This window comes from Cynoglossus semilaevis, chromosome 13, assembly GCF_000523025.1.
Source record: "Cynoglossus semilaevis isolate Cse_v1.0 chromosome 13, Cse_v1.0, whole genome shotgun sequence".
In the NCBI taxonomy this organism is placed as follows: Eukaryota; Metazoa; Chordata; class Actinopteri; order Pleuronectiformes; family Cynoglossidae; genus Cynoglossus; species Cynoglossus semilaevis.
Genome location: NC_024319.1, coordinates 5270232 through 5286202, shown reverse-complemented (window position 1 = coordinate 5286202; position 15971 = coordinate 5270232). Strand labels below are relative to the sequence as shown.

Below are 15971 nucleotides of genomic sequence, written 5' to 3'. Positions count from 1 at the left end.
GGAGGGGTAGATTAGCCCTTCCTGGGGCAGCCGTGTAATTACTGTCACATGTAATGTTCATTAAGATTCAAAAGAATGTTGGGCAACAACTGAAACACATTTTCACTGAGAGACTTCAAAAACCACCCATTTTAATAAAGTAAACACAGCTAACCTGTCAGTGCCCCACCTGCTGGCTTAACGTAACACGACTGAGGCGTGTTATCACGATGGAGACAGTTTACTCTGGAACTGGGTAAAACCGGTAAAACTGCTGCATCAACGGACGTCAGAATACAGTCTTATCTCTCATATTTAGGAATAATAATTTACCTAAAATGAATCATGATTAGTTATGGTTGATTAAATGAATGATTCATCTGATTAATCAACTGACAGCCCTGGTTTGTAGTCTGTGGTAAAACAACACTATGTCTAATGTTTGTGTTCTTCCCAGGCATTGAAATATGTTGAGGACACAGCGTGGTGAAAACAAACACAGCTCTGGTCTTCAGATTTTCTCTTTTTTTTCCTCTCTGTCTGTCTCTCTGTCTGTCTCTCTGCTCTGACCCAGTTCTGCTGCACGGCTGCACAAATCATCCCGTCTCCCACTGAGGTCTTTTTCTCCAACACCTCTCAGGGTGCCACACATGCACACACACACAGACAAGTGTTTACCTGCAGGAAACATGAATCTAAATATAGAGTCAGAGAGACAGAAGTTACAGAACGTCACTGACTACAGGACCTGACATGGTACTGTATCCACTGTACATCAGAGAACTCTGTGCTGCCGTGTGGCCCACGTTTTTCTGTTGTGTGTGTGGATTTGATCATTGACCAACATGTAGGGAGGAAAACCAACATTTAACTTCACTGAAGTTAAAGGACTTTTTACACTGCTTTCATGCAAATAAATACAGTTCCTTGTCTGATGAGGTGTTAGTAACATGAGCAAAAATGACCTAAGTGTGATCTTTTTTTTGAGCCTTTACCTTTAAATGGTCATGAGCCACTGTGTGCTCTGATCACCTTCTCCTTTAGTTGGGTGTGGGAGGGTTTGAATGGCGTAACCATGGCAACTACCAAGCAGTCAGAAAGAAATGGCTGCTGGACAAAAAAAAAAAAAAAAAAAAAAACTCTGGTCCAACCCTCTGTAAATACCTTTAGAGTTTAAAGACTTTAGAGTTTAGAGTTATCTAGTGCATGCTGGGAAATAGTAGTGATACTGGTCTGAGGCTACGTTATCCTGGTTAATTATGTTGCTTTTATAACAAGTGTTAGCACTGGACATGTGCTACAAATGAATGGAGTCACATGGTGTAAAGGTGACACGTGAGAAAAATTCCCCCTGGTGGTCAGAATGCAGTAGACGGAGGAACAAATATGAAAGACAGATGAGAAAGAAGGCTTTGTGTTACGCTGAAATTCTCCATTGAAATAAATGGACAAATGACATTCCCTGACCTCAACTTCATTCATTCAACTTCCACACAACTCACACTAGTTACAGAGGACGGACACAGGGTGGGGGGGTCCATCAGCCATGACAGATACTGAGATAAGAATCATTCCTGCCTCACACCTACGGTCAACTAGGACAGAAGAACCACACTATGAAAAAAAAACTTAGGAAAACTTGTGCTTCATCTTCGTGTACATGAAAATACTATAGAAAAATATTGACTCACAGAAATACAAAATATGTCCATAATGTCAATTACTAAACATTAATGAAGGCTATATAGCATTAGCTTAGCTTTAAAACAGGATATTAAAGGACATGAAACTGTAGTAGATGATCCACTACATATTTATATATTTTATCCAAACCTGTGGTAAAATATATTCAACCAAACATCAGAAACATCTCTGAATACCGTTTTTGTACTGTAGTGCAGTATTTGGGTGTGTACTTGTGTGTAGAAAATATGTTCTGTTTTTCCTGGTCTACTGCGTCTCCCAGTGTCAGTGTACTGACTGTGAAGTGTTGACTTACCCATCTTCAGTTTGTTCTCAACCTCTGTTCAGTCCTTCCACTGCTGACTCTCCTAAACTCGTCCACTGGTGACTTTTTCACTCACGTCCACTCTCTCTCTCTCTCTTTCTTTCTCTCTCTCTCTCTTTGTCTCTCTCTCACCACGACCTGCTGTTTCATCTCTCCTCCCACTCTCAGCCTATGGAGCAAATCCACTGCTGGTAAAGAAAAGGTGACTGCGGTGAGTTACCGAGGTTGACGAACCTGACTCGGTGAACAGGTTTCTAAAACAATAAAAGAATCTCAATGTCAACAATATCACACTGCACGGTTGTGTAATATAACAGGTTACTACAGGTGAAATACCTAACTGTACACACAGTACTACTCAGTCCTGTGTGGGACTGATCAGTCTGATTATTTTGAATATTTTAATCATTATTTTAATGGTAACCAGCACCAGTAACTGTGTGTTACATCACTAATTTTTTTGGGACTAGTATCAGAGTCTGAATGACCTTTGACCTGCTGTTTTAAAACACTGACAGATTATCTTTGAATGAGAAAACTAAAGGGATATGACTGGATTCTTTATGAATGAAGTAAATTAGTAAAACTAAAGTACATTTTTTCACTGTGTCCCACTGCAGCCTGGTACCAAATGACTTACGGACTGTCACTGGTCCCTGGACCGGGGGTTGGGGACCCTGGTTATAAAAAAAAAACAGGAAATTTTTTTTTTTTTTTTTTTTTTTTTTACCAGAAAAACAAGCAGAACTCAGATCAGATACAGATGAAAAGATACCAGTCCTGCTGAGGGCCAATAAAAAGACCTGTGAGGATTACTTTTATGACTCTGTAGTTCATTTATTACTTTATTTATTTCCTCACCGTCACAAAACTGATACTTCTGCGACAAACAGTCGTCGTGATGTACAGTATGGCTGAGCATACTTACTGACACTTTACTGCAGTTCTATCCTTCACATTACTCCACAGAGAAGTACGATGGAGACACTGAAGCAGAACGTGTGCCGCTACACACACACATACACACACACACACACACACACACACCAACCAGGGTCGGCAGGATGTAAATGGTTAGCCAGAGGGCAAACAGACCTTTGATCGTGATTTGAGTTGAAAAAGGTAACCCTGCAGCTCGGTGCCCCAGAAATCACGCTGCAATCGTGTGATTCAACAGGAGGCACTTAATAACCACGGGGGGGGGCAAAGGTCATCTTTATGTAAAGAGAGTAAAGGGCAACGACACTCAGGGTGATGTGGACAAAATGGCTATAATAAGAACGGAATAAACAAGCTTCATCAGCAGAACTTAAAAGAGCAGATAAATAAATATAAAGAAAAATATAAATAAATATAAAGAGACCGTGCTGTGAGTTAAAGAGAGAAAAAAAAAATGTAAAGAGAAACAAACTGTGTTTTGTTTGTGCAGCAGCGTCGGAGAGAACACCGTGGAAATGAACTAAATACATTTGAATTTAAACAGAAACAGATCGGAGAACAGCGTGGTTCAATATGACGGGAATTAATTCAATGTGTAATAACAAAAACTATCACTGACCCCAGATCTGCTGCAGACGGTGAAGCTGTTGGTGCCCAGTAGGAAAGTGACTGGTGAAGAGGCTCAGTCACAACATGAGGAAATCAATTAATTAATCTAAATTATAGCGCCATCTGGTGGATTGAGGGCTGTGCATGCAGAGAAAGCCTACGCGTAAATAATGACAACTAGAGATGAAATGGCGATTGAGATTTATTTTTTAAGAATAATTAATGTGATTTAAAAATTTTAAATGTAAAGAGAAAAAGAGTCAGTGATTTTTACCACAGCGTTGGTGAATATGGCTGGATAATGGACAGGTGATTTAACATGTGGTGTGTGTGTGTGTGTGTGTGTGTCAAAGCTTTCTGAAGGTGATCTTGGGGGGGCTCTCAGGCAGGAGGATGAGAGTGTATTTGGTTTTGATGTCCGCTGAGGAGGTCACACCGANGGATCTGAAGAGTCAAACAAACCAAAAATCACATTACTTTCGTTGTCATTTTCTCCGTGCCACAGGATACACAACACATGTCGACAAGTGTAGTTTTTTTTTTTAAATTTAAGACAACACGTTAAATATCATCCATTTCTATAACATCCTGAAAAGCCAGTAGGTGGCAGAAAAGCAACAAAACGGTTAGAAAATGTCACATTACTGCCACCTACTGAGCCAGTTCTCTTTTTTTTTCTGTCACAGTTGAACATATTCTCCTTTTTTTTCATTTTGACTGTAAAATGGAAAATACGAAGAAAGGCTGACATCCTTGCAGATGAACAGACCATAAAAGCAGTGGTTTGGAGTCTTGCCTTACAGCAGAAATGTCACAGGTTGGACACTGGGTACATTATATTATTATTATTTTTGGAAGAGCCACTGTCACTGGTATTGACATTCAAATCTGTAGAATTTCCTGAAACTCACGTGCATGAGGAAGAGCTGCATCTCGTTCTCAGCAATCCTCCTCCCGACGCACTGCCTCGCTCCAAACCCAAATGCCAGGGAGCGGAACCCTGACCCCTCGGCCTTTTGTCCGTCGTCTCTGCTGCTGCTGCCCCAGCGACGTGGATCAAAGATGTGTGGATTCTGGAACACCTGGGAACTCCTCCCCAGTGGATACAGACAGGCCTGCACCATCGTCTGAGAGCAGAGATTGTCCTCTTTATTATCAAGATATGCTTTTATTTTTAGGACAAGGGGGAAGTAAAGGGGGGAGGAGGGGCAGTTATCTCACCCCTGCAGGTATGTGGTAATTCTGGAGAACAATGTCTTTGACTGGCATCCGCTGCACTGTGATTCCAACGGGATAAAGTCTGGAAAAGAAGTCAAGTTGGTGAGGTTAAATTAGATTAGTTAAGGTTAGGGTTAGGGTTAGGTTGGACTGAATTAGATTAGGAGTTAGTGCTGGTTTTGGAATGAATTAGATTAGGAGTTAGTGCTGGTTTAAATTAGTTTAAGATTAATTTAGGTTGCATCTATCCCAATTAACGATGAGTTAATTCCAGTTGAGTTGATATCTGGGATTGGTCAGGTGACATTCGTGTTAAATAAGTTGGTTAGGTTAAGGAGACCTAGTTAAAATTAGGTTAAGGTTGGTTTGAAGCCTAAGGGTTAATGTACCTTAGAATCACATTGATTGTGCCCTTGAGTAGAGGCGCCCCCTGCAGGGCTTTCTGAGGGTCACCAGCAGCGCTGGCCCACGATGCCATCACCTGCTGCCTAATCTCCTCCTGCACCTGTGGGTTGCGGCCCAACTCAAACAGAGCGAACTGCAGCGGCACCGCCGTCTGTGGACGAGACGGGATTAGAGGTTTACACAGAGTGACGGGTGGAAGGCAATCACACACACACACAAACACACACACACACAGTGTCAACCCCTCCAGCCATCAGCTCAGTGATGTTGGCTTTGATGAGATCCAGAGACAGCTGGCCTTTCTCCATCAGCTGGCCCAAAACACCAGTGTACTGGCCACCAGCTGCTCTGGCCTCCGAAACACTCCTCGGCAACGATGACAGGCGCTGGTACCCTCTCTGGATCCTGGCCTCGGCTGTGAAACGCACAGAACATCAATTAAGAGTCAAGAGGAGTCGGAGCTAATGAAGCAGCGACAGTTAGAGCGTCACATCAGCTCTGAGTGCAGAGGTGAGGAGCAATCAACGCAGCTCTCCGTACCGTGACTGAAGATATGGTCCCATGCAGTGGCGTGCTGGGTCCACAGGGGCGCGCCAATGTGGAGGAGGAGGCGGTGGGGCAGGTAGAGCAGAGGCGGGGTAGTTGCCAGCATTTGCTCCACGGCCCAGATGAACTTCTGGGACTCCATGGAGGGGGTCGAGGAGAAGAGGCCTATACGCTCTCCATACAGGACGTGGCAGCTGGCTGGAGGGAGGGGGGGGGGGGGGGGGGGGGAAGGGGGGGGGGGGGGGTGAGGCATCATTTCAAAGATGTAACCAAAGATCTGGATTCTTTAGGATTAGAATTTAATTTTGAATAAATAAAGACCTCACATGATAAAAATGGTTGCAGTTGATTAATAATTTGCCACATGACAAGATACGATTGGGATAATTATTTCTGTAGTATTCTGGTATTAGAAAAATGTCTTGTTTTGTGTCTCATTGAAAGGGCACTGGCTCCCTCTAGTGGTGAGAGACACCCTACACTACGTAAACCTCAGGCCTACAGTAAGATGGTGTTCAGAGTAAAGGCCACTTCTGAGGCGGTAAAACAGATGAATTAAACATTTTTCAAATCCAGCTCCACAGCCAGGGGCAGTCTTGTCCTCTGTGCTCACAACGTCTGGGAGGAACTGCCCCCCCTCTCCTCCCCTCTCCTCCCCCAGTCACCCGACACCTATTAGACATGCCTGTGTTCTATTAACCACACACCACTGACTGTAATAGAGTTTCTTGCAGGTCTATTCCTATCCAGGCTTAGCACCTGGCTGTGTGTGTGTGTGTGCGTGTGTGTGTGTGTGTGTGTGCTCTGGTCCACTCACAGAAGACCAGCATAACTCCAAGTCATCAAGTCTCACCACTTCACCCTCACATACACACAAACCTGTGTTTGCATTTGCACTTGTAGATGTGACATGTTGCCGGAAGGCAGATGAAAGGAGCGGAGCTGCAGCAGGAACGCAGCCGCTCGGGTCATCTCTGCGGCCGCAACTATTTATAAAGGTCTCTGTTCCTCTGTTCTACATTAACATCAGACGTGCCCTTGGATACACACAGAGGTGGGAGCATTTCTGAGTCAAAACCAGTCGGAAACAGATGCAGGGAGAATTTAGGAGAGGTTAGGATGAGGATGGTTTCCCTGAGTTTGTTGAAAAAGAAAATGGTGTAACTGTGATGTAAGAAGGCGTCACAGCCTGCGTCAGCGTTTACTGAGGCAGAATGGATGTGAAAAGAGGGAGGGGCTTTAATCGTCACGTTCCCCTTCCTGAGAACATCAAGGTCAGAAAAGGTTAAAATCATAGGTTTTAACATGAACTCATGAACTCGTCTCCTTCTACTTCTTCACACTGACGAAAGGAGTTCAGTTTTGTGGCCAAATTAAAAAAAAACAAACCCAAATCAGTGGGGAGGATGAACTCTGACCTTCAAGCGCAAAGCGGAAAAGATCAGGACTCGGATCAATGGTCAGGCTGCGTTTTCCCTCCTTCCCTCGTCCCTCCCTGTCCACTCTGGCCTGAAGCATTTGACAGAAATCCTTTGCCACCTCATCAAGGAGTGGAAGAAAACGCTTCACGGCAGCACTCATCATCACCTCCTTGTTGAGGAGTAGACGGTCAGCTCTCCACTCCTCGCCATTCCTGCGGAGAGGAGAAAATAGAGCGAGGTGCTTAAATCGACCCGTTTCATTCGCACTCAATCACTGTGATGCACGGGGAAGTGGAGCGCACTAAAATAAGTCACAAACTAAACAGGCCACGACACAAGAGCAAAAGTCGAAACGTTCGGTCTTAGAACGTCTTTGTTTTTACTGATTAACAAACATCATTAAGTTCATTTGTTTATTTAAACATGGATGGACATAAGAGCTCACTTTCTGGTCAGCTGACCACGTTAACGATGTTAACGAAGTTCACATTTATTTTTTACCTTATTTAACCCAGTTTTAGTGACTAAGTTACTGTCTGATGTGACCACAGGGTCAGTTTGAAGAATTTTAGTTGAATCTAAAGATACATCTAAAGAAGTATGCATGGTATAAACCCCCTGGGGTAAAGACAGACTCGGTACTGACTTGAGGAAGACTCCCTTGCTGTGTTTCCGTGTCTCACGATGTGTAGCCCACGGCTGCAGGGTCATTCGTTGGGGATGCAGACCCTCGGCTCGGAACAATTCACCAATGTCCACCGGCATCATGATGTTCACGCTCTTGTGTGAGCCCACGTGCTCCCTTTATACAAACAAAGAAATATGTTTAAATTCAACTGTACAAGCCTCCATCCACCTCCTCCTCCTCCTCCTCCACCTCCTGGTCTTCTACCTGTAGATGGGGCCCAGATCTCTGAAGGTCCTCTCCTGGTGTTTGTGGAGTTGACTGAAATAATCCTTTCTCCAGAAGCGGACCAGGTTGAGCCAGCCGTTTCTTCCTGTGTGAGGGATCTTCTCGAAGCTCTTCACACAGCCGTCCACATCTCTTCTGCTTCTGGCTCCGGCATCGTGAACTCCCTTCGCCTCCTCTAACTTCTCCTTCTCTACGGCTCCTGCTTTAATAAGACACAAAGACTTTTTATTTGAACCTAACAAAAAGCTTTTCTGGAGCCACAGGTGGCATGAGTTCGACTGGACACACTCCTCATGGTGCAGAGGAGATGTGACCATCGGTCTCCTGCAGAGCTGCGACGACCAGCAGAGTCAGTTCTGTCTCCGGGGAACTCATTAGTTTTCCTCCTGGTATCCTTGGATCTGTTCTAGCAGTCCAATCGACTGATAGGAGGCTATGATTTATGGGTGTTAGTGTCAAAGGTCAAGAGAAGAACAACATTAGACTGATCACCTCATTCACACACACACACTAAACACTTCCCGTTTAATCCTAACTATTACAAACAACACTATAAACTGTCATTAGCCCATCGTCAAACTGTCTGGGAAGCAAATATAAAAATTCCAATCCATAAAATTTAACTTTATTAATGTTGAAATATTTTTTTCCAACTCATCTTTATAAAAATATACATAAAACTCTTTAACACCACTTTGTAACATTCTTTATCTACTCATTTGTCCACACATATATAGTGAAAAATAAACACATGGAAACTAATTTATGTAAGAGAAACATAAAAACTGATGAATAAATAAATAAATATTATTAAAGTACAAATGTTCGTTTGTCTTTTTATGTCTCTCTTCGATGGACTAAGGTGTAGAGAAAGACTGGATGGATAAATAAAAAAATAAAAAATCCAACTGTGACCAACTGTTTGGAAAATACATTTTACTGATAATGGTCTAAAACCAAGTAATGATATCTGACAATGTAAAAAAAACAGTGAGTACAAATATACACACCTATAAACACTAGCAAGACTCAAACAAAACTGTGCCAAGTCAGACTTAAGATAAGATAAAAATAGGTTTTGTTTTGTAGTTTAAACTATGAATTCATTTTATCAGCTACATTCATTTAATAAACAACACACCTGAGTAAAGTAGGAGTGTGTGTGTTTCCCTGAGGTTCCTCACCTGTGTAAACATAGATCACATTTGGATCGATGTGACTCAAACAGCTACAACACCTCTCTGAGACTAGCTTCTATTTTCTGACAACTACTTAATTTCCACACGTTCTAAAATAATATTAACCACTGTTTAAGGTCACCTGACAACTGAACAAAAACTCACATTATTTATTGACTTAGCGGCAATTTCTGGTCTGTCGAAGTTAAATCAGTTGTACCTGGTTAACGTCAATCAACACCAACGGTTGTTTTGTTTTTTTTTAAATTAGCGTTTCACGAACGTACCTTCGTACGTACTACGACGAGCAGTCGTAGTACGTTAATACAGCGAAAACTCACTAAACTAAATCTCAATAAAGAAGTGCCCTTTTATTAGGCTGTATACGGCTTAATAATATCAACCAAAGGAAAACAAGAAAAGAACGGTTCAAACTATTAATGCGATATGAATACCATTGCGCAAAGCATTACTGGGAATTTTTTGACACAATTTGACAACTACTGCAATATTCTTGTATATATTACCTCATCAGAGAACATTCTGGATCATATTTGTCCTTAGTTTGGATTGGTGTAATGCCAATAAAGATTAGATATTTCAATAAATCTAATGTGTGTAAACTCCCATATTAATAAAACATGTTTAAAACGTGAACAATATTTTAAAGGTAATTTTTTAAAAGATAAAATTATGATTTTTTTGCAAAGATGCAATGCAATTTAGAATAAACTACATTCACGCAATTAATTCAAAATTAATATAAATAATAATATCAAAAAATATAAAGTACACATACATGTCATATTTTTAACTATTAATTATTGTCACTTTAATCAACACTTGTATAAAGGTGTGTTTTCTGTCGGTATGATTGACTTTATTCCCTGTGATGTGTCGCTGCGTGTTTGAGCTACGACCCTGGTGAAGGAGTCTACGTCTCCCTGCTGTGTCTCTCTGCTGTGTTAGTGTGACAATTATCTGGTGCCACGGGCAGAAAACTGATCACGCCCTGATTATTTATCAGTTACATGACTCTACACGAGTCCCCACCGGCTGCTGCTGCAGCAGTGGACGTCCTGCTGGGTTTGCACCTGCCTGTGAGCAGCACTGAGTCCAAACTGAGGCCTTGGAATGCCCTCAGCAGCTGGAAGCCTTCATCCTTGGTTTTAGCTTCAGGGTAAATAATCTTTGACAGCTGATGGGGGAGCGACACTTTCCCTTCAACGGACCTCAGGTGGTTTATGTCCTTTGGGTCCTTGGTGGTGGAAAAACATGAAGAGGTTAAGGATGAAAGGCTGGGCTCTTCATTCTCCGGGTGAGCATGAATACCCATGTACACACACACACACACACACTCAACATGCTAATACAGACTGGCTGATCCCTTCTTAAAGAGTGGTTTGTAGACCACTGGTGGTCTTCAAACACCCCTTAGGTTCGTATATATACATTTATATATATATATAATGTATTTCATGTGTTTCTCCATTTGTTTACGAGACACTCACATTGTCTATAAATCTTTAATCTTTATAAATCTTTTTATTCTTGGGGAGAATAAAAGATTAAGATGTAATATTTAGACATTTTACTATGAATTCAGTGGAAAAAAAGTAGTTCCCTTAGCAAAAGTGAGGCTAGAGCAGTTTCTAATCTAGACAGGTTCCAGTGATTTATTTTAAATTTAAATTTAATATTAGACCCTAACTTCCTGCATATAGGTCAAATCTGTTCATGTATAGAAATTACATAAAAACATGAAATTAATTCTAACCCCTTAGAGTTTTTTTTGGTTTTTTTTTGGTGGGTAAAACCATTTAAGATGGGTGTGAATTCTAAATTGGCGAGTTAGGATAGATATTTAAAACTGTCAGCGTATGTTTTTATGAACAACAACATTATGATTAGCCTTACAGAAGAGTGTCGAGGGAGACGGGGTTGTGAGATATTCTGTGTTGCCAGCAGCCAGTGGACATTTAATGAAGTCGGTGACTGGAATGAACTGTCAGGAAGTTTTCCAGCTACTGTAAAAACCCACGGCCAATTAGGGGAGTGAGGGCTGTAGGATTAGCATAGGCTTAATGAGTGGTTCCCAAAGTGGGGGTTACAGCCATCCATTTAAGTTAAAAATTGAACATGTTTTTGCTGTGTTCCAAACGAACCTCAGACAGTTGGTATTTTCTCCTGAAATGAGCTCTCAGTGCCGCTCTCTCTGCATTCTTCTGAGCATTCATCGCCTCCCGCTGCTTCCTGGGAACACAGAGAACACACACACATATCAATACACCTGCGCTAGAGACAGAATCCAATTATGTCACAACATAAAATCACATCTGTCTGCAAACAGCACCTGCTCTGGCGACCTCTATTCTTTCTATGACAGGAAAGTTTGAGTTTGACACAAAAGAAAGCATTTGTACAGTAGGTTATTATTGTGATTTCTTACAAATGGATAAGAGTGTGTTAGCTCAACACACCGGCTCGGCCAAGGGCCAGGATTTGAACCAGCAGTCATCTGAATACAACCTGGAATTTTTGTTATAACGTGATGAAGCACTTGCCTCTCCTTCTCCAGGTCAGCGCGGTACGAGTGGATGGCAGATGGATCTCTGGGAGACGTAGCCCTGAGTTGAGAGTTCCTTCCTGTTTCCCTGACTCCTCCACCTCTCGCTCCTTTTTCTCCTCCTCCTCCTCTTTTTTTGTATCTAGGCTTAGCGCACAACCTCCGCTCCTTCACCCCTGACACGCAGCAGGTCAGCTTCCTGATGGGCCTCCTCAGAGACCTCTTCACTCTCACCACTGCCTCCATGACGATGATGAACCTGAGCGCTCGCTACAGGACGAACCGATCACACCTTCACTGGTACGATTTATCGGTACAGAACTTTCCTTCTTGTCTCATCCTTTGTTGCTCCGACATGCAGCTCTGCAGTGAACCGGGAGGAAGAACAAAGACAAGTGTCACACAAAGCCTCACACAAAGATGAGCAAGAGTCAAACTGTGACAAATAAAAGTGAATATATCACAATGACGCCATGAATATTTAAAGTTACAGTCCTCCCAGAGAACCTCACATTCATGGAGCAGAGTGGAGACGGTTGAGGAGCTACAATTCCTTGGAGTCACCTTGTCAAACAGCTGCTACAGTACAGACCACTAACCCCCCCCCAACTACTCTTTAAAAAAAGCTTCACAGTCAGGCCTGGGCTTCTAGAGAAGTACAACTGCAAACATGTACAAACTGATGACATGTTAAACACAGGGCTGTGGCCTCCATCTTTACCAAACAGCCCTGAGCCACATGTCAAGGACCAACTGACAAAAAAAACCTACTTTATAAACTGCTGTTAGCTCTCGATACTAATGTCTGTCCAATGATTTTTTTTTCTAATCTTAGGTTCTAATCTTAAGTTTCACTTTTTCACAGAATAAGTCCATATTAATAACAAGTGTTTTCTAATCTTAGGTTTCACTTTTTCACAGAATACGTCTAAATAAGTCCATATTAATAACAAGTGTTTATTTCAGAGTTATTTCAGCAGCATCATCTCTCACTCCTCCTCTTACCCGGGCCTGCAGCCACAGTTGGCCAGAGACTTAGATGATGAAATCCTGATAAACCTCCAGATGGTCCCCACCGTTATCGCACAATATCTCGGAGCCTTCTAGAACAAAAGTGTGAGAACAACAAAGAAAAACAAAACAATCTGCCTTTTTTATCTCCCTGGCCCCTCAGAGGAGCAGACGAGCGTCGGTCGTGTCGGATTCTAACTCTGTCTGTTTTTCTCTTTTCATCCTCCAGACTGACTTCACTCCTCTCTTCTCCCTGCGCTCAGATACAGATTAGTACTTAAAGGATTTAAAGGAGGGAAATCTGGTTAGGCCCTGGATGACACACGTGTGTCTGTGAGACGATTGAAAGATGTTGGTGAAGCTGCATTAATGGACACATTATGATCACGTTCTCAGTTTCTTCGTCACCTGCAGTGAAGTGAAACGTAACCTTCCGGCTTTTCTTCGTCGCCTGCAGTGAAGTGAAACGTAACCTTCCACTTCTTCACGGCTCCTTCAAAGGCTGATAATCAGGGTTAATTTGACTGGACAAACGAAGATGGAGAGATGAGCTCAGGTGTGAACGAAAGGACGTGAGACAATATGAGACACTTGTATCACAGATGGAGATGATCTGGACCTAAACAGCAGTGCCTGAGTCACAGGGAGATAAGAGATGACAACTGACCTCAGCTGACAGAGCTGTTTGAAGAGGAGAGAGTGAGGCCACGGCTCTCCATCCATCCATCCATGCCAATAAACCAGAATGTCACCGTCAAGGTTCTGGTTAAAAATAGACAGCAATAAAACTTAGAATGTGAACATTTGTCCAACCTTGGAAGACGTTTTTTTTTTATAGAATGTTTTAGTGATTTAAATCACACACATTATGAAATATGATGCAGTATATATTTTAACTTAACCTTGTTTGGGAGTTTGGGAAGAAAAATGTCACCAGCTGTAAAATGTACCTGTCAAAAAAATCGATCTCTCGGTCAGGTTTATCAGCAATTCAAACACACATGGACGGACAGCAGGTTGGATGGTTGGATGGATGGGTGGACGAACACGCCAAGATATTTAAATATACATCTTTAATGAGACCTGAAAAAAGACCAGAAACATTCACACCAAAAAACTAAAGGTCTATCTAAATATATACTAGGTCATGTAAATATACATATGTGCACATACATATAAACTATATATATATATATATATTTATCTATATATAAAACAATATGTGTGTGTGTGTTGGGCGCAGAGTCATGGTGATCACGTGCTGACCACTGATCCTCATGAGAATCTCCTAATTGGCTTTTTCGGATTCCTACATGAAAGCTCTGGTTGACTGCACACACACACACACACACACACACACACACACACACACCCGGGTCACACTCAGTGTGAATCACAATAGCGCGTCACGTGACGACACGCGAGTTGCACGTGCTCTTTGTCCCAATTACACCGCAGCACGCACAGACAAGAGTCAAACATTCATCTAAAAAAAAAAAAGTTAAATATAATTACATTTATCATACTGGATATTTATATTTAGTTTGATAAATTAACTGTTACAGTTTTTTTTCACTTTATCTGATGTCAATAAGGGAAGTAAAAAATAGCGTTGGCTGTAGAATTTGGCACACAGAGAATGGACAGACAGGATAAAGAAAAGAAAAAAAAAACCCATAACAAATAATGATGAATGTGAGTGTGGACGGTTGTTTGTCTCCATACTGTACGATGGCTGTGACCCAGTCCTGGCTCTGTGAGTGCAGGCGTTGGCTCCAGCTGCCCTGGAAAGAATGAAGCAGTAAAGAATTAAAAATGAATAAAAGCAGATTAAAAAAGTTTGTGTAACTTATTTAAACATCATTTGTGAGAATTAATAAAAAATAAATTAGATTTGGTATTCTTGTAAAGAACATGAGCAAGATTACTGTCTACACACACACACACAGAGAGTGTGTGTTCTGTCAAGTCATCACTTCACACAGACATAATACATTATCTCCTTATCCTAACCCTGTTACAAAGATATGTCTAATCTCAATCTTGACCCAATTCTAATCCTAACTCCTCAAAATGCACTCTCACTCAACATGGACCTGCAAAATGTCCCCAAAAAGACACAATGTCCCCACAGTAACACTTTAAAATCAAAGTCCTCACAAGTACAGGTACAACAGGAACCTGTACACACACACAGCTGAGAGGAAGGTCTGCTTTAGTCAGCTTCACATGCATGTGTGTCAGCTCAGCTCTGCCAAGGCTGCGGAGGACAGTTGGTCTCCCTGACTCATCCTTGTGTCTCTGCTGGGCTGCACTCGGTCCAACTGCCAAAGGACGGACGGCTGCGTGTCGATGACAGTGACATGAATGTGTAAAGTGTGTTCACACACACTCACACACACATAATGGCTAATGACTGAAGGAGCCACAAACACAGAGAAGAGATTTTTTTTTAGAGGATTTTTTTTTAAATAACTAACGTCGTTCTATACAAAACAGTTATTAGACAGGATACAATGAAATAATCTGAATGAACACAGAACTGAAATGTGGTATTTTTTTAACATAGAGATTTGAATTAAATAAGAGATTACTAACGTCATTCTATACAAAACAGTTATTACAGAACACAGAAGTGAAATGTTGTTTTGTTTTTGTTGCATAGAGATTTGAATTAAATAAGAGATTTCCCAGATGACTCTCAGTGATTTAAACAAATTGTGCTTGTGAACCTTCATCTTTAAAGAATTTCACTCCTGTCCAGTTCACAGACACAAACCTTCTTTAAAGAACTCATCTTTAAAGAGTTTCACTCCTGTCCAGTTCACAGACACAGTTCAGTGCTAGGGTTGTTTTTCTTTTCTACTCTACCACATTGTTGTTGTTGCTGTTCAGTTGTCTGATGCAAATCTCTTCAAAAATCCTGAAACATATTAACAAAAAAAGTTTTCCTGGAGGTAAATGAAAGAAACAGCATTCACATTAAAAATCGCATCGAAATGCAGTGACAGGGAGCACATGTAATTAATATAATATAAAAAATAGTTAAAAAAAAAAATCTGATGTAATAATGATGTGAATTCTTCTGAACACGGTCAGAAAATAATCTGTACTTCACAACAGTGAAGACACAGTTTCTCCAGACGACTGGACGTTTGTTTCCTTACTTTTCAGCAGG

At 41.6% G+C, this 15971-nt stretch overlaps 2 protein-coding genes across 2 annotated transcripts in view; both read right to left on the bottom strand.

Moving 5' to 3' along the window:
• The window catches only part of pklr (pyruvate kinase L/R), a gene marked incomplete in the record, with an annotated part of 9340 nt that extends 7301 nt beyond the window's left edge, over positions 1 to 2039 (bottom strand). Inside the window, 1 exon segment of the mRNA NM_001328236.1 lies at positions 1977 to 2039. Coding sequence (NP_001315165.1) covers positions 1977 to 1982 — 6 coding nt within the window.
• A 627-nt stretch (positions 2040 to 2666) lies between these two features.
• Positions 2667 to 14131, bottom strand: cyp11c1 (cytochrome P450, family 11, subfamily C, polypeptide 1). The gene is made up of 17 exons (XM_025061509.1): positions 13744 to 14131; positions 13267 to 13555; positions 12788 to 13223; positions 11781 to 12145; positions 11382 to 11469; positions 10248 to 10474; positions 8353 to 8444; positions 8018 to 8240; positions 7772 to 7927; positions 7123 to 7337; positions 5699 to 5902; positions 5392 to 5573; positions 5143 to 5309; positions 4757 to 4835; positions 4404 to 4662; positions 4271 to 4331; positions 2667 to 3979 (listed from the first exon to the last, which is right to left on the bottom strand). The coding sequence occupies exons 4-17, from the start codon at positions 12026 to 12028 to the stop codon at positions 3883 to 3885; spliced, it is 2298 nt and encodes a 765-aa protein (XP_024917277.1). The 5' UTR covers positions 12029 to 12145; positions 12788 to 13223; positions 13267 to 13555; positions 13744 to 14131; the 3' UTR covers positions 2667 to 3882.
• Positions 14132 to 15971: the final 1840 nt, after the last annotated feature.